The 19,230-nt window shown below is 37.1% G+C and overlaps 1 protein-coding gene across 3 annotated transcripts in view; it reads right to left on the reverse strand.

Moving 5' to 3' along the window:
- usp25 (ubiquitin specific peptidase 25) overlaps positions 1-19,230 on the reverse strand; it is a 79,564-nt gene that overhangs the window by 55,016 nt on the left and 5,318 nt on the right. For all 3 annotated transcript variants that reach the window (XM_062048399.1, XM_062048397.1, XM_062048398.1), the window contains exons 2-5: positions 16,104-16,181; positions 9,337-9,481; positions 4,487-4,610; positions 4,157-4,319 (exon numbers count right to left, since the gene is read on the reverse strand). In XM_062048399.1, coding sequence (XP_061904383.1) covers positions 4,157-4,319; positions 4,487-4,610; positions 9,337-9,481; positions 16,104-16,181 — 510 coding nt within the window. The remainder of the gene's footprint in view (positions 1-4,156; positions 4,320-4,486; positions 4,611-9,336; positions 9,482-16,103; positions 16,182-19,230) is intronic.

The raw sequence follows: 19,230 nt of genomic DNA on the forward strand, positions 1-19,230 counted from the left end.
TATGTGGATTGAAAGAGTCATGAAGTATCAACAGCGTTGTCTACACTGCCACCCCAACACCTTCCTTATGCTGCACGCTAAGATTAACTTATAAGGTAAAGTGGTTTTAATTTTTCTATTTCTCATCATTGTAGCGACCTTGCTGTCTACGTTAAGGAATTTTGTGATTTTAAACTGTGCACCACATAACTCGGGACTGTGTGTGTGTGCGCGCGTGTCGGCAGGGCGGCTGAAGATGACAGTTCAGGTAGTTGTTGTTTAGGCCTTGTTATTGAATAGAAAGTTGATCCATCACCCCCTTGTTAAGTTGTTTTTTATATATACAGTACTGTTTAGCGCTTAATAATTTATAGGTGTACAAACCTTTACTAAAATATGGACTTTTGTCGAGGCTGGAACCCATTATTCACAGGGGGGTTGCGCACATACAGCATTTACAAGTAATTCCTACCAAAATTGCAGATTTTAGTTCATATTTACAGTTCATCCGGAAAGTATTAAAATTGCTTCACTTTTTCCACATTTTGTTATGTTACATCCCAATTCCTAAATGAAAAAAAAAAACGTTTGTTTAAAATTTCTACACATAATATACCACATAATAAAACTTTTTTATTTTTTAAAGATTTTTGTCAATGTATTAAAAAAGAAAAAAGAAAAAAAGAAATCACATTTACATAAGTATTTACAGCCTTTGCCATGAAGCGCAAAAATTAGTTTAGGTGCATTCTGTTTCAACTGATCATCATTGAATATGTTCGTACATCTTACACCTGTGGTAAATTTCAGTTGATTGAAAGGGGACAACAAAAACATTAATTATTGGCTTCATTTTAAAATATTACAATACATTAAACATACATTTTTTATTGCACACAAAAACAATTACCGTATTTTTCGGACTATAAGTCGCAGTTTTTTTCATAGTTTGGCCGTGGGTGCACCTTTTTTTCATTCGGAGCGACTTATGTGTGAAATTATAAACACATTACCGTAAAATATCAAATAATATTATTTATCTCATTCGCGTAAGAGACAAAGCAAATGGCAGCAATCGTCACACACACGTCAGCAATCGTCACTCACACGTCAACCAATAAGAATTCGGCGGGGGAGGGTCATGGCAGAAGTGCATTGTGGGTCATGGTATGCTAACTGCTATATGCTATACGCTACTGCCGGAGCTATTAAAATGGATCACATCAACATTGGCGGTAACTTATAAAAACTGAGAAGGGCTGAACTAAAATGGCACCGAAAAGGAAATCATATACTGCAGATTACAAGCTGGACGTAGTGAAATATGCAGCAGAGAACGGCAATCGAGCAGCAGAAAGAAAGGACATACCAGAGGCGACACCGGGGAGGAAGATTTCATCGGATTTAGCGATCGGGAGTGACAGATTGTTTGGTAAACGTATAGCATGTTCAATATGTTATAGTTATTTGAATGACTCTTACCATGATGTGTCGCGTTAACATACCAGGCACATTCGCAGTTGGTTATTTGTGCGTCATATAGCGTACACTTATTCAGCCGGTTGCTCACTATTCTTTATTTATTTTAACTTGCCTTTCAAATGTCTATTCTTGGTGTTGGATTTTATCAAATAAATTTCCCCCAAAAATGTGACTTATATTTCAGTGCGACGTATATATGTTTTTTTCCTTCTTTATTGTGCATTTTCGGCCGGTGCGACGTATACTCCAGAGCGACTTATAGTCCGAAAAATACGGTATAGAAGATTTGAATCAAAATAAAAGGCATTAAACAAATTTGGGCTTTTCTTATTGCACTTAAGGAAAATTTACAATTGTCTATATTACACACAGCCTGCCATAATGTAGGATTAGGTTAGAATAAAATAGAAAGCTTTATTGACATTGTATTAAATACTTCATGATTTATGCTTGCCCCTCTTGGTCTGTGTTTTCAGACAAATACAATAATTAGTACATACTAAAATAATACTATATGGCTAAAACTACACTGATAAGACATGTAGCAGGTAAAACACACATTGTTAAAGATAACACACAAATTGTAGTCATTTGTTTAAAATTTCAGGCATTTGTTTAAAATTTCAAGAATTTTACTTGCATTAGTTTACGCTAAGTGGGCGGTTTGGACTGCGCTAATTGGCAATAAACCAAACAGCTGTGTGCATGTCTACTATATAAATAGGTTTCCTTGTGCAGATCTGGATGTTTGTTATTTAAATGTTAGTCTAAGTTTGAAGCAAAGATGGTAATACTGTATACCACCTTTTAGCGAGGACTGTTTTAAAAGCAGCGCTTCCATGTTTTAGTTTTGAAGCCTAAATACCTCAATATTGCGCTTCACGCATCCTCTTTACTAACCACTTGCTGTTTTTTTGCCATTCTTCCTCTTAAATCTGTTTCTGCTTTCTGTGTGTGCGTGTTGACACACTGAATATACGTCTCGACTCAGCAATGTCACCGCTGCACGGCAGCATACAAGTGGAAAAAAAAGTAACGGTATTTTTCAAAATCAGAATAGTACCTTTGTTAATTAATTAGTACCGGTATACCGTATAATCCTAGTCTATGTGTAAGGTTTCACACTTGACAGTGCATGGCAGAGCACAAACCAGGCATGAAGTTGGAAGGAATTGTCTATAGACCTCCGAGAAAGGATTGTTTTAATGCACAAATCGTAACATCAACTGTGTCATCAAAATGTATGTTTGTTTCTTGTTTAGACAAAGCAGGCACAACATGTAGTAACAAGATATCAACTCTTTATAATTCAAAGGACACAATTGTCATCCTCCCGCGCAGCTACCTGTTCTTGTCTAAGCCTTCTGTGTAATATAGTATTTAAACATTTATCTCCGAGTTTGTGTATTTATATATATACATAATATTTATTTATCCAGGGTAACACAAAAACAGTTTTTTTAATTGCAATGCTGAACGAGCAAAGTAGCAGCATTTAGATGTTAAAGATGTTGCAGTATGATGACAGCCTCTCATCGTTTTTCATTTATCAACAAAAGTTAGCGCTATAGATCACTCTCAACATGCTCTTAGTGTTTAAATCATTTATGTGTTGAAACATTCATTAATTTTGAAAATGGACAAACACTTTTCAAGCATAAAACATATATGGCGAATGTCTGCAACTTGTGAACGACAGGACAGCGGTGGTTTTTCCTTCTGTAATTATGATTATCACTATTATGAATTGTAATTTTTAAAAACATATAAATTACAAAAAAGGTCAGAGAATGTGCTTTTACTGCCTTTTAGTATTTACTTTTAAGTTAGTGTGGTATAAAATGAGCAAAACATCCATCCAGTATTTGTTTTCCAATTTTTGTTGAAAATATTTGCTATTTGAGGTAAAAGTTGTAAGGAGCCTTTAAAAAATATATAACAAAGTCATAAAATCACAAGTTACTTCAATGTTAATAACCAAAAATCAAGGGGAAAAAAAGCTCAAAACATAGCAACCTTTCTGAAAATGGTGTGGTAAATTCAGGAATTTTAGGCCAACAAATTCTTGGGGGGGGTGTAAAATGATTCATTCAAAATGGTTGTAAGACAAAAAAGCATCTGGATGTTTTTTTAAGGTGAAAGTATTTTTTTCTCTAACTCGTGACAATGTTTATCCAGAAAGTTCTCGAACTATTCTACGATTTACAGATCATATGAGGAGAGGAGAATGTTGTTTACTACACTTCTTGCTGAAAGACCAACACGCTTGAGTGTATGCAGGGGCTTCCACTAAAAAGGAGTCACATTACAGAGGAGCAAGGCAACATGTGATGGAGTATCCAGTGTTCATCTTGAGTATTTTAGCCATGGTCACGTTGTACAATCACCTAGAAAAACATTCTGCCGCACTAATTATATGCGTCTTAAATGCTGAGTTTGAAACACAGTTCTTAATAGCATATTAGTTCATTTATCAGTACAAATACACCCTAAACTAAATATTATTATTATTGTATTCTTTAATATATGAGTAAATTATATTAATAATACAATTCAAATATTATTTGAAAATGGTCTAAAACAACCTGAATATTTTTTATTGTTCTATTCTTTATTAATGATACATTTTTGCTTTGTGTTATACAAATATGAATTTCAATGGACAAAAAGTGTGCATTTGGGTGTGCCCACCCACCTGAATGACAGCACTGAACCAGCAGGTGTTTCCAACATTTTTCAACCCCACAGGGCAGTTATCTATCCTCTTCCTGTCATGCGGGTTGGGTGAGTCGCTCCATACTTCTGTGTGGGTACGCTTTAAACTTGCCTTGTTCTCTGCTATGCTGGCCTCCAACACTCTAGAGATGTGAGAGTGGGAAAAATACAAAGTAACATAAATGTACTTCCTCATCTGGTCATTAAAAACGTGCTTTGTCCGGTATGTTTGCCTAGGGTGTTCAGGTTCGGTACACATCCGCAGTAAGATATGCATGGCATTATAGGATGTTTACACTGTGGCTCCTACCTGCTGATAGTCTGCTCTTCATCGGTGATGCCTGTCTCCCTGAATGCTCGATTGGACTCTGCCAGGCTTAGGGCAATCGCTCTCTGCAGGTCATCTTTATCGTCTCCCGTCAGGTCAATGACATCTAAAACAATACGACAAATAAACAAAAACACTGTTAGAACTAGAAAAGCACTAAGGAGAGCGCAGACCTCCGCCAGGCCTCATTCCTGAATAGTAAAAAAAAAAACATCCGGCTCAGCCCCAAAATTGAATTCTTTGTTCATTATCCCGGTTTCTGACATTTTCTATAAATGTAGATACAATTCGGACTATAATGTTTTGAGCTACCCATAGCACAAAGAAAGAAAAGGAGTGAACACTCTTGTCTGTCTCCACTATCTTTGTCTCTGTTGGTGCAGGTGGGGTCACTAGCATTAGGGATGTAACGATTAACAGTATTTAAGATAACCACGGTAAAACTGCCGACGGTAATACTGTTTTAAATTAAAATAATGGAAAAACTGTGATTGATAACTGCACTTTGATAAACTCACTGACTGACTGGCGCCAGATCACTAGCTATACTAGGACCTAAATTATTCAATCTCTATATAAATGACATTTGTAAAGTTACAAAAGATTTAAAGTTAGTATTATTTGCAGATGATACAACAGCGTTTTGTTCAGGAGAGAACACACAAGAGATAATACAAATAATAACAGAAGAAATTAACAAATTAAAAAGACGGTTTGACAAAAACAGACTATCGTTGAATCTCAGTAAAACTAAAATAATGCTATTTGGTAATAGTAGAAGAGAAAGTCAAACACAAATACAAATAGACGGAATAGAAATTGAAAGAGTAAATTAAACCAAATTTCTAGGTATAATGATTGATGATAAATTGAACTGGAAATCTCACGTAAAAAATATACAACATAAAGTTGCAAGAAACACGTCAATAATGAATAAAGAAAAACATGTTCTAGACCAAAAATCCCTTCATATTCTCTACTGCTCACTAGTGTTACCATATCTGAGTTACTGTGTAGAAATATGGGGAAATAATTACAAAAGTACACTTCATTCATTAACGCTGTTACAAAAAAGATCAGTTAGAATGATACATAATGTTCGATATAGAGAACATACAAACCCTTTATTTATTGTATCAAAAATACTGAAATTCCACAACATAGTTAATTTGCAAACAGCTAAAATTATGCACAAAGCGAACTATAACCTGCTACCCAAGAATATACAACAATTATTCTCAAAAAAAGAGGAGAAATATAATCTTAGAGAAAAACGTAATTTAAAACACTTGTTTGCACGTACAACACTTAAGACCTTCAGTATATCAGTATGTGGAATTAAATTATGGAATGGATTAAGCAAAGCAATCAAACAATGTACTAATACGATCCACTTCAAGAAACTCTTCAAACTTAAAGTGTTTACAAAGTACAAAGAAGAAGAACCATGATAAACATTCTCAATTTATTTCATCCATCCATTAATTCATTCTTAAAGTAATCTTACGTATCTTATCATATGAAATATGACTTACTTCAATAATTATTATTATTCAATTTTTACTATTATTTGTTTATTTATTTTTATTGTGATTACTTATGGAGTTTATTGTGAATAAATTGTGAACAGGAAGTGAACAAAAAGTTTTAGCAACTGTTATGTAAAGAAAAGGGGTAGGATTAAATAAGCTCTGCTTCTTCCTACTCCTTTTCGAACATGTTGAAAAGAGAAACTGGAAATTGTGATGTATCATGTTGTATGCTTGCATGTTCGAAATAAACTCAAACTCAAATGCTAACATGAAAACAAGATACATTAACGTCTTTCTCCATTTAGAAACAGCATACCACAATCTAAACGTCTATAAATAAATTGCTGTCTGAGCAACTAAGCTATTCAATTGTATTAATTGAACCTACAAGCCGTCATCTCTTAAAACAGAATGATAATTCTATACTCAGAGGAATACGGGAGTAGGTATTTTAATGGTAATAGGATGCCACAAGGCTTGCCAGAAATATTAAATAGCAATAATAGATTTTATTTGGTGCTAAAGTACAAACCAATATTGAAAAAAATAAAAGCTTAGCCTTAAAACAAAAAAATACTAGGACTAAAACACCAAAATGCTTTCTAACACATTTAATAAATAATAATAATGGATTTGTTTCTTAAAGAAACTGTCAATAAAATTAAAGTGTAAATGAAAATTCAGCTATACCACTTTAGTCATAATTTTTGTGTTTAAGAAACTTCTGTGCCGCTGCTGCCCACTGCTCCCCAAGGGGATGGGTCAAATGCAGAGGACAAATTTCACCACATCTAGTGTGTGTGTGACAATCATTGGTACTTTAATCTTTAATCTTAACTGTAATCTACAATTTTAGCTTCAGACTTCTTCTGTTTGTTTGCTATTGTCATTACTGCCACAATTGGTTTAAAAGTGTATTACATCTTAGTACTGCTGTGGCTCATATGGACCACAGCTGAGAAACAGATACAGTATGTTCTTGTGGCCCAACAATGTGCCCAATGGTTAAGAAACACTGTTCGACAACACCACACAAAGCTGTGAGAAACCGAATGCAGAAAAAACAACTGTCTATAAAGAAAGAAGGGGATCATACATTGCAAACATCAAACATAATTTGGATGGGAAGCATGTGGAATAACTTTCAAACTTGCTCAGCTCATGACAACAGTTTTACTTGCTTTTAGAGAACTGTTTGCAAAAGTATTGATGATAAACAAGGAATAGTAGTTACTTCAGCATGACAGGATTCAACACAGTGCAAGACTACTAGTTATTATGTGTGTTTACTGTGTGTAATAGTACAAAACCCAAAACCAGTGAAGTAGGCATGTTGTGTAAATCATAAATAAAAACAGAATATAATGATTTGCAATTTTTTTTTCAACCTATATTCAATTGAATACACTGCAAAGACAATATATTTAACGTTTGAACTGGTAAACTGTTATTTTTTGCAAATATTAACTCATTTAGAATTTGATGCCTGTAACTTGATTAAAAAAAGCTGGCACAAGTGGCAAAAAAGACTGAGAAAGTTGAGGAATGCTCATCAAACACTTATTTGGAACATACCGCAGGCGAACAGGCTAATTGGGAACAGGTGGGTACCATGATTGGGTATAAAAGCAGCTCAGTCATTCACAAACAAGGATGGGGTGAGGGTCACCACTTTGTGAACAAATGCGTGAGCAAATTGTCGAACAGTTTAAGAACAACATTTCGCAACAAGCTATTGCAAGGAATTTAGGGATTTCACCATCTACGGTCCGTAATATCATCAAAAGGTTCAGATAATCTGGAGAAATCACTGCACGTAAGCGGCAAGGCCGAAAACGAACATTGAATGTCTGTGACCTTCGATCCCTCAGGCGGTACTGCATCAAAAAGCGACATCAGTGTGTACAGGATATCAACACATGGGCTCAGGAACACGTCAGAAAACCACTGTCAGTAACTACAGTTTGTCGCTACATCTGTAAGTGCAAGTTAAAACTCTACTATGCAAAGCGAAAACCCTTTATCAACAACACCCAGAAACGCCGCCGGCTTTGCTGGGCCCGAGCTAATCTAAGATGGACTGATGCAAAGTGGAAAAGTGTTCTGTGGTCTGACGAGTCCAAATTTCTAATTGTTTTTGGAAACTGTGGACGTCATGTCCTCCGGAACACAGAGGAAAAGAACCATACGGACTGTTATAGACACAAAGTTCAAAAGTCAGCATCTGGGATGGTATGGGGGTGTATTAGTGCCCAAGGCATGTGTAGCTTACACATCTGGGAAGGCACCATTAATGCTGAAAGGTACATACAGGTTTTGGAGCAACTTTTGTTACCATCCAAGCAACGTCTTTCATGGACGCCCCTGCTTATTTCAGCAAGACAATGCCAAGCCACATTCTGCACTTGTTACAACAGCGTGGCTTCGTCGTAAAAGAGTGCGGGTACTACACTGGCCTGCCTGTAGTCCAGACCTGTCTCCCATTGAAAATGTGTGGTGCATTATGAAGCGTAAAATACTACAACAGAGACCCCGGACTGTTGAACAACTTAAGCTGTACATCAAGCAAGAATGGGAAATAATTCAACCTGAAAAGCTTCAAAAATTGGTCTCCTCAGTTCCCAAACGTTTACTGAGTGTTGTTAAAAGGAAAGGCCATGTAACACAGTGGTAAAAATGCCGCTGTGCCAACTTTTTTGCAATGTGTTGCTGCCATTACAATTTAAGTTAATGATTTGCAAAAAAAAATTTAAGTTTCTTAGCGTGAACGTTAAGTATCTTGTCTTTGCAGTCTATTCAATTGAATATAAGTTGAAAAGGATTTGCAAATAATTGTATTCTGTTTTTATTTAGGATTTACGCAACGTGCCAACTTCACTGGTTTTGGTCTTGTTTAATTTCAAATGGTAAAAATCTCATATGGATCTTCTTTAGCAATTGGCGCCACTTAACCCACACAACACTCATTTGATGTTTGCCTGTACAGATGTTCGTGGAGTTTTGACATCTTTTTACAAAGACTTTTGATTATTGTTCCATTCACTTTCACCGCAATGTTTACAAATGCTGTCCTCCTTGATGGCTCCACATCCTGGTCCTGACCCAAATTGTGACATCATTAGAAACACTATTGAATTTAAAAAAAAGGCCTCGAAGCTTGTTCTATTCACCAACAAAACTTTTTTATAAAAGGTAAAACTGATGTTAAATGTTCATTTACACATTTCAATCATTATTTGTATTTATTTCACATTGATTACTCACAAAAAATATTTTTTTCATGTTTCATTTATCGCTTACTTGAGTCTGCTTGACTGCCCACGCTGATGTATTTGTCGCTGGGCACCTGAGAAGTCTGGTAGTAGGCGGTCTCATCTTGCTGTGGCACCTTGGCATTTTTCTCTGTCAAATAGGTCACGGCCTCAGCCAGGTCTCCATTGCTCGCCTGCAAAGTTGAATACGTGTTAAGGCTAATAGCAGCTCAATGGGAATAACCTGCATTGGGGATGGGGATTCAGTTAGGTTTCCTTAATCGGGGTTTCTACAGGTATCAGCAAATCTAATTTAATGCTTGTTAATGCCTTTTCAATGCCACTTTAAACACATTTAATGCCCATGTCCGTTTCTAGATCATTATTATATACTATAGTCGAAACAGCATACAATTGTCTGTACACAGAATTGGAAGTATTTGACAATAAAATTGTTGAATAGTGGAAAAGTTTACATTATCTGTGGCCAAATTAAGCACAAATGTAATGATAACATAATAATAACAATGCAAGTAATTAGGCCTGAGCGATATGGCCTAAAAATAAAATCTCACAATTTTTTCACAAAAAATCAGATGTACGATTTTTTCAGATTTCTTTCCCTATTTTTTAAAGAACCCAATGAATACAAATGACAGTAAAAATTCAAAATAATTTTTGCTTTTATGTGATCAAAAACTAGCTGTTTGAAATGACACTGCAAACACCGCTTCTTACTCTTAAGCTTAGCAAAATTCCAATTTGTTTAATGTTGTTTTCTTTAGACCAGATATACATTTTATTTTTTATGCAATAAATTTCAAAGAACAAAATTAAAGCTTCCTTTGTGAGGCAATACTTCTGTCTTGAATAAAATACTTCTGTAAACAAAAATGTAGCATTGCATGCAAATAAATAATAATCCTTAAAATTGAGATAAATAAAGTAAAAACTTGGAAGTTCTGTATTGAATAAAATACTTGTGTAAACAAAAATGTAGCATTGCACACTTAATGCAAATAAAAACCGTAAATGCCAATAAATCAATAAAGATACCAATAATCAATAAATAGTAATAAAAATCAAACCAGATTAAAAAAATGCAAACTTCAAACTTATGTCTTAGAAAAATATTCTGTATATAAAAATGTAGTATTGTATAATGTATGCAAATAAATAATCAAGTAAACCATCGAGGTGACTATAGTTTTAGTAAGTGGATAAACGCAGACTATTCCAAAGTACAGTGCATCAGAAAAGTATTCACAGCGCTACACTTTTTCCACATTTTGTTACATTACAGCCTTTTTTCAAAATGGAGTAAATTAATTTTTGTCCTAAAAATTTCACAGACGTCAATGTCAATGTGAAAAGTTTTTATTTTTGCAAATGTATTAAAAAATAAAATAAAATACAGACATACGTAAGTATTCACAGCCTTTGCTCAATACTTTGTTGATGCCCCTATGATATTAAAGGCCTACTGAAATGATTTTTTTTAATTTAAACGGGAATAGCAGATTCATTCTATGTGTCATACTTGATCATTTCGCGATATTGCCATATTTTTGCTGAAAGGATTTAGTAGAGAAAATCGACGATAAAGTTCGCAACTTTTGCTCGCTGATAAAAAAAAACCTTGCCTGTACCGGAAGTAGCGTGACGTCACAGGAGCTAGTATTCCTCACAATTCCCCATTGTTTACAATGGAGCGAGAGAGATTCGGACCGAGAAAGTGATGATTAACCCATTAATTTGAGCGAGGATGAAAGATTCGTGGATGAGGAACGTTACAGTGAACGACTTGAGAGGCAGTGATGGACGTATCTTTTGTCGCTCTGACCGTAACTTAGGTACAAGCTGGCTCATTGGATTCCACACTCTCCTTTTTATATTGTGGATCACGGATTTGTATTTTAAACCACCTCGGATACTATATCCTCTTGAAAATGAGAGTCGAGAACGCGAAATGGACATTCAGTGCCTTTTATCTCCACGACAATACATCGGCGAAATGCTTTAGCTACGAGCTAACGTGATAGCATCGTGCTTTAACTGCATATAGAAACAAAAAAAAATAAACCCCTGACTGGAAGGATAGATAGAAAATCAACAATACTATTAAACCGTGGACATGTAAATACACGGTTAATGCTTTCCAGGCTGGCGAAGGTTAACAATGCTGTGCTAACGACGCCATTGAAGCTAACTTAGCAACTTAGCAACCAGACCTCACAGAACTATGTACTCTCTCCTTTTTCTATTGTGAATCACGGATTTGTATTTTAAACCACCTCAGATACTATATCCTCTTGAAAATGAGAGTCGAGCACGCAAAATGGACATTTAAAGTGACTTATCTCCAAGACAATACATCGGTGACACACTTAGCTACTGAGCTAGCGCGATAGCATCGTTCTCAAATGAAGATAGAAACAAAATAAATAAACCCCTGACTGGAAGGATAGATAGAAAATCAACAATACTATTAAACCGTGGACATGTAAATACACGGTTAATGCTTTCCAGGCTGGCGAAGGTTAACAATGCTGTGCTAACGACGCCATTGAAGCTAACTTGGCAACCAGACCTCACAGAACTATGTACTCTCTCCTTTTTCTATTGTGAATCACGGATTTGTATTTTAAACCACCTCGGATACTATATCCTCTTGAAAATGAGAGTCGAGCACGCGAAATGGACATTTAAAGTGACTTTTATCTCCAAGACAATACATCGGTGACACACTTAGCTACTGAGCTAGCGCGATAGCATCGTTCTCAAATGAAGATAGAAACAAAATAAATAACCCCTGACTGGAAGGATAGATAGAAAATCAACAATACTATTAAACCGTGGACATGTAAATACACGGTTAATGATTTCCAGGCTGGCGAAGGTTAACAATGCTGTGCTAACGACGCCATTGAAGCTAACTTAGCAACCAGACCTCACAGAACTATGTACTCTCTCCTTTTTCTATTGTGAATCACGGATTTGTATTTTAAACCACCTCGGATACTATATCCTCTTGAAAATGAGAGTCGAGCACGCGAAATGGACATTTAAAGTGACTTATCTCCAAGACAATACATCGGTGACACACTTAGCTACTGAGCTAGCGCGATAGCATCGTTCTCAAATGAAGATAGAAACAAAATAAATAAACCCCTGACTGGAAGGATAGATAGAAAATCAACAATACTATTAAACCGTGGACATGTAAATACACGGTTAATGCTTTCCAGGCTGGCGAAGGTTAACAATGCTGTGCTAACGACGCCATTGAAGCTAACTTGGCAACCAGACCTCACAGAACTATGTACTCTCTCCTTTTTCTATTGTGAATCACGGATTTGTATTTTAAACCACCTCGGATACTATATCCTCTTGAAAATGAGAGTCGAGCACGCGAAATGGACATTTAAAGTGACTTTTATCTCCAAGACAATACATCGGTGACACACTTAGCTACTGAGCTAGCGCGATAGCATCGTTCTCAAATGAAGATAGAAACAAAATAAATAACCCCTGACTGGAAGGATAGATAGAAAATCAACAATACTATTAAACCGTGGACATGTAAATACACGGTTAATGATTTCCAGGCTGGCGAAGGTTAACAATGCTGTGCTAACGACGCCATTGAAGCTAACTTAGCAACCAGACCTCACAGAACTATGTACTCTCTCCTTTTTCTATTGTGAATCACGGATTTGTATTTTAAACCACCTCGGATACTATATCCTCTTGAAAATGAGAGTCGAGCACGCGAAATGGACATTTAAAGTGACTTATCTCCAAGACAATACATCGGTGACACACTTAGCTACTGAGATAGCGCGTAGCATCGTTCTCAAATGAAGATAGAAACCCATCAACAGCCGTGCTCACCTGCATTCCAGCGATCAACGGCACGACGAAGGACTTCATCCGTGGGTTTGGCGGCAAGCATCGGCTAGGCGTAGTAAGTAGTCCTTGTTGTGTTGCTGTAAGTATTGTAATGCCCCGCAGTGGAGAAGGAGTCACACAGACGAGGAAGCGCTGCTCAATCGCTTTATTAAAAAGCGGTAACTGGTTGTAGTTCAAAAAGTAACGCACACACATACAAGAGTTGCTGTTAGCCAAAACTCACGCTCACACACACAAGTTCTCCGCCAACTCACTCGCGCATGCGCGTTCCCCAAACCCTTAAAGACAGTACACTAATGCAAATATCACAGATATTACAGTATTGTACTTAGCCGCTAAGACACAGATCGATCCCACCTACAACGTTCTTCTTTGCAGTCTCCATTGTTCATTAAACAAATTGCAAAAGATTCACCAACAGAGATGTCCAGAATAATGTGGAATTTTGTCGAAGAAAACAAGAGGCTTTTCTATCGGGTCCGATGGGGTCCAACCACTTCCGTTGCTTTTGTGACGTCACGCGCATAAATCATATCCGAAGGAGTTTTTCAACCGGAAGTGTGGCGGGAATTTTAAAATTGCACTTTATAAGTTAACCCGGCCGTATTGGCATGTGTTGCAAAGTTAAGATTTCATCATTGATATATAAACTATCAGACTGCGTGGTTGGTAGTAGTGGGTTTCAGTAGGCCTTTAATTACAGCCTCAGTGCCACAAGCTTGGCACACCTACCTTTGAGCAGTTTTGCCCATACCTCTTTGCAGCACCTCTCAAGCTCCATTAGGTTGGATGAAAAGCATTGGTTTTAATCCAGGATGTTGCTGTACATTGCTGCATTCACCTTTCCCTCTATCCTGACAAGTCTACCAGTTACTGCCGCTGAATGTTTCACTGTAGGGATGGTATTGGCCTGGTGATGAGTGGTGCCTAGTTTCCTCCAAACAAGATGTCTGGCATACACCAGAGTTCAATCTTTATCTCATCAGACCAGAGAATTTTGTTTCTCAATGTCTGAGAGTCTTTCACGAGAATTTTGACAAACATTTTACCACTGCACCATTTAGGCCTGATTGGTGGATTGCTGTAGGTTCTCCTCTCTCCATAGAGGAATGCTGTTGCTCTGACAGAGTGACCATTGGGTTCTTTGTCACCTCCCTGAGTAGACTAAGGCCTGGTGTATACTCTCGAGTCACGTAGCTTGCGTCCCCTCTGACGGTGTCTTATTTGATTAATAGTTCTTCCGTGGGGGTGGTGCCAGACTTGTAATTGTCTTCCAAAACACTAAGGAGCAGCATCTCCAGAAGGAGCAGCGGCAGCTGTCATTGACTGAAACTGTATTTCCTTCTTGTGAAGAGTGACGATAGATGACAACCACAACATTGACATATTTTTCTACACAGGAACTAATCATTCAGAATAATCTGTTTACTTTTAAAGGACATTTTACTTATAAACCATAGGAAAATACCTTCATGAAGATGGACTGCGCAACTTCTGAACGAGTCGCAGCGGAGGACGCTATTATTATTTGCAACCCTACTTGGCCGTTCAGGACATGGGACGAGAGAGAGCTCCCATGTAATTGTAAATAAACAAAACTGTTAAATAACTATTGTAAATTTATGACATGGTGGTGTTAATCTCTATGATCATGTTCAGAATTCACAAATGTTTCCAAGTATACCATGTCTGAAAGATTAACAACATAGAATGAGAGGTGTTCTGTTTGAGAGAAAAAGATGTGCACGAGAATAAATATGTGTCGACATTGAACCTATTGTTAGCACAAGATTAACAATAAAAGTTGAAAAGAGTGTCAATCAATCATCAAACAATGTTTACTTATATAGCCCTAAATCACGAGTGTCTCATAGGGCTGCACAAGCCACAACGACATCCTCGGCTCAGATCGCACATAGTGTCCTACTTTGTGCCTTTATCTGGACGCAACAACAACTCACAAAGACGAAAAACACACATTCAGTAATAATTTTTGGAGCACACCAAGATATCAAGTACACAATATCAGTTTTCATGCAAATGTTTAATCACTGTTGTATTATTTCCTACAATAACGTAAGTCTGCTCGCTTGTGTTTAGGGACCCTCTTTGGCAAAAAACCTGACCAATCCCAACTACGCGTTCTGTGTTGCCGGCGACTCAAACCTAAGATTTTTTGCCGGGGCAAGCAAGCCAAGCGGTTGGCTATGCAGGGGGAGGGGCCACGACAGCGTCGCCTATGAAAGGACGAGAGAGTATATTCCAGGCTTAAGATGAATGCAGCAATGTACAGAGATACCTGGATGAAAACCAACGCTTTCCATCCAACCTGATGGAGCTTGAGAGGTGCTGCAAAGAGGAATGGCCAAAACTGGCCAAAAATAGGTGGGCCAAGCTTGCGGCATCATATTCAATTTGAGGCTGTAATTGCTGCCAAAGGTGCATCAACAAAGTACTGAGCAAAGGCTGTGAATACCTACTGTATGTACATGCGATTGTTTTTATTTTGTTATTTTTTATTTTGCAAAATGTATTTAAAAACTTTTTACCTGGATATGGAAAATGTGTAATGCACTTTGTTGTACCCTGTCAAACTAAGTCCAATACTTTGTTATAGTATGTTCTTGCTGACTATTGGTCTGACTCTTGGTGTGGGTGGAGCTAACACACCGGTGCACCTAATTATCAATAAATGGCTGCAGATTGTTGATGCTGTGTGCAGGCAAACATAATGCTGCGTGCTGTGTCATTATTCATCCTCTCTAGCTCTTCCTAAAATGTCAGCACAAACAAGTACATTATCCTCTCTCTAATTATTATGAATCTACTTTTTAATTTGCTGTTAATATCTGCTTTCCTTACTTAACTTTATTTACTTTACAAGCTGTGTTGTACATAATTTACCTGCAAGGCCTGCTGAAGGAGCTGAATGTCGGTGGTGCCTGTGACCTCTCGTAACTGGTTTAGTAGCGTCTGCTGGTGCTATTAAGGGAAAAAGTATAAAAGGATAGAGTGACTTCAGTAAGAGAGACAGTCATTTTTCTATTAATTAACTTAAAAAATACATACAAAACATGATGCGTACAATAAGCAGCAACAATTGATAAATAGAGCAAAAAGATATAAGAAAAAGATATGTTAATATGAATTACTAATAACAGAGATGTGTTTTTATATGCATGTATACATTTTTTTAGTCTTATTGCTTGTGTTCTGACACTTGATTTGTTCCCGAAAGTGAAAGAAATTGATGGGCAACCAAGCCAAGATTGCTAACTAACAAAGTACTCAAGGGTCCTAGATCTTCCAGCAAAAAGCAGATACGAGCAAAAAATTTAACTACCCAATGGACTAGATCCCTATATGTTATGAAAAAAAAGACGTCAAGTGATGTTACCAGACATGTTGAACTAGCTTGCATTCCAGACGCCATCCTACACAACAAAACAGAGGAAAACTTCGAAAAGCAAGAAGGTCTACAAGTTCTTTGTGTGTGGCTCAGTCAAAGAAATTGGTATCAAGACTCTCGGATAATAGGCATAATTTTTGCTCGGGTAAGGTTGCATTTTATGATTTCACTTTGCACCTACAGCTATGTCTGTTGTTGTTGCTGCAAGCGATGTCGACAAGTATGCATGTTTTCCCCGTCTATATCAAAATACAACTATATATGTCAACATTGTGTATGTGCTGAAAGATTCATTCATTATTGCTGCCTTCGGTAAAAACGTAACTCTTTTAGGTTTTTCTCACATTTGCGTTCTTTTTTTTAGACTCACGGAGTTGGTGGTTTTTTGAAATACTCGTATCAAAAAGTGTTTTAAGAAATACAAATATCAAGATAATACTTAAATGGGAAATACTAAACGTTAAAAGTATATAACACAGATTGTTCTTAAAAATACAGCAAGAAATGTTGATACTAATTTAGAAACACACAATATGACAAAGATTGGGCTTTGAATATATGAACAGGTGGTCCTCTGGTGAAGAAGGAGTTCCGTTCCTAGACTATGATGTAAGTCGGATCCCTTACATAAATTAAACCTGAATTACCACTAAAGTCCCTCACACTGTACAACACATAGGTGTTATTGGCAAAGGAACATCCATCCATCCATTTACTACCGCTTATTCCCTTCGGGGTCGCTGGAGCCTATCTCAGCTACAATCAGGCAAAAGGAGGAAATATATTGCACACCTACCATGATGACACCCCCCACCTAATCTAGACATCGTCCTCTGCATCCACCCAACCACCACTACAGTCATTTTAACTATAGTTACTGGAATTTTGATTGTGCACAGGTGTAGGGTGCGACAAATTTACTTGTAAATGAGACTAAAAATAGACTGCGCGACTTTAAAAAAAGACTTGTCACCCATGTGCAAAACGGGATTTAAACCACTTCATCACATTTTGCTCCTAAAATAAATCCATCAAAATGTTATACAACTAGAGTACAATTTTCGGCCATCTGTATAGCATGTTTGAAATCAATTTAAACCATAACCAAGTGATTGATCATTCACGCTGAGAGCTGTGTGTATCCCCCTATCCTCCCATAGCTTAATGTTTTTTTCAAGAAGATTGGAGATTATATTTGACTTTTCTTATATTATTTCCAAGGCTTTCTCTTGTTGCTTATTTCAAAACACCTCTGAAGTTAGGATCCTATCATACAAAACCTACTTTTCTTACTTGTTGGTACCTGTTTTTATGTATTTGGGATCCCCATCATTCCCGAAAATTTTAATCAAGGCATGGTGGAGATATTTAGTAACATCAACAAGTATTTCCATCTATGGGTTAGTTCAGTGTTTTCCCAAACACCGTGCCGCGGCACACTATTGTGCCGTGGGAGATTATCTAATTTCACCTACTGGGTTAAAAATATTTTTTGCAAACCAGTAATTCTAGTCTGCAAATGATGTGTTGCTGTTGAGTGTTGGTGCTGTCTAGAGATCGGCAGAGTAACCGTGTAATACTCTTCCATATCAGTAGGTGGCAGCCGGTAGCTAATTGCTCTGTAGATGTCGGAAAGAGTTTGAGGCAGCGTGCAGGTAAAAAGGTGTCTAATGCTTAAACCAAAAATAAACAAAAGGTGAGTGCTGCTAAGAAAAGGCATTGAAGCTTAGGGAAGGCTATGCAGAACAAAACTAAAACTGAACTGGCTACAAAGTAAACAAAAACAGAATGCTGGATGACAGCAAAGACTTACTGTGGAGCAAAGACGGCGTCCACAATGTACATCCGAACATGACATGACAATCAACAATGTCCCCACAAAGAAGGATAAAAACAACTGAAATATCCTTGATTGCTAAAACAAAGTAAATGCGGGAAATATCGCTCAAAAGAAGACATGAAACTGCTACAGGAAAATACCAAAAAAAGAGAAAAAGCCACCGAAAGGTGTAACTTGTACATTATATTTATTCATTGCACACAGACTGATGCATTCAAATGTTTATTTCATTTAATTTTGATGATTTGAAGTGGCAACAAATGAAAATCCAAAATTCCGTGTGTCACAAAATTAGAATATTACTTAAGGCTAATACAAAAAAGGGATTTTTAGAAATGTTGGCCAACTGAAAAGTATGAAAATGAAAAATATGAGCATGTACAATACTCTATACTTGGTTGGAGCTCCTTTTGCCTCAATTACTGCGTTAATGCGGCGTGGCATGGAGTCGATGAGTTTCTGGCACTGCTCAGGTGTTATGAGAGCCCAGGTTGCTCTGATAGTGGCCTTCAACTCTTCTGCATTTTTGGGTCTGGCATTCTGCATCTTCCTTTTCACAATACCCCACAGATTTTCTATGGGGCTAAGGTCAGGGGAGTTGGCGGGCCAATTTAGAACAGAAATACCATGGTCCGTAAACCAGGCACGGGTAGATTTTGCGCTGTGTGCAGGCGCCAAGTCCTGTTGGAACTTGAAATCTCCATCTCTATAGAGCAGGTCAGCAGCAGGAAGCATGAAGTGCTCTAAAACTTGCTGGTAGACTGCTGCGTTGACCCTGGATC

This window comes from Entelurus aequoreus, linkage group LG05 (genome assembly GCF_033978785.1).
Source record: "Entelurus aequoreus isolate RoL-2023_Sb linkage group LG05, RoL_Eaeq_v1.1, whole genome shotgun sequence".
In the NCBI taxonomy this organism is placed as follows: domain Eukaryota; kingdom Metazoa; phylum Chordata; class Actinopteri; order Syngnathiformes; family Syngnathidae; genus Entelurus; species Entelurus aequoreus.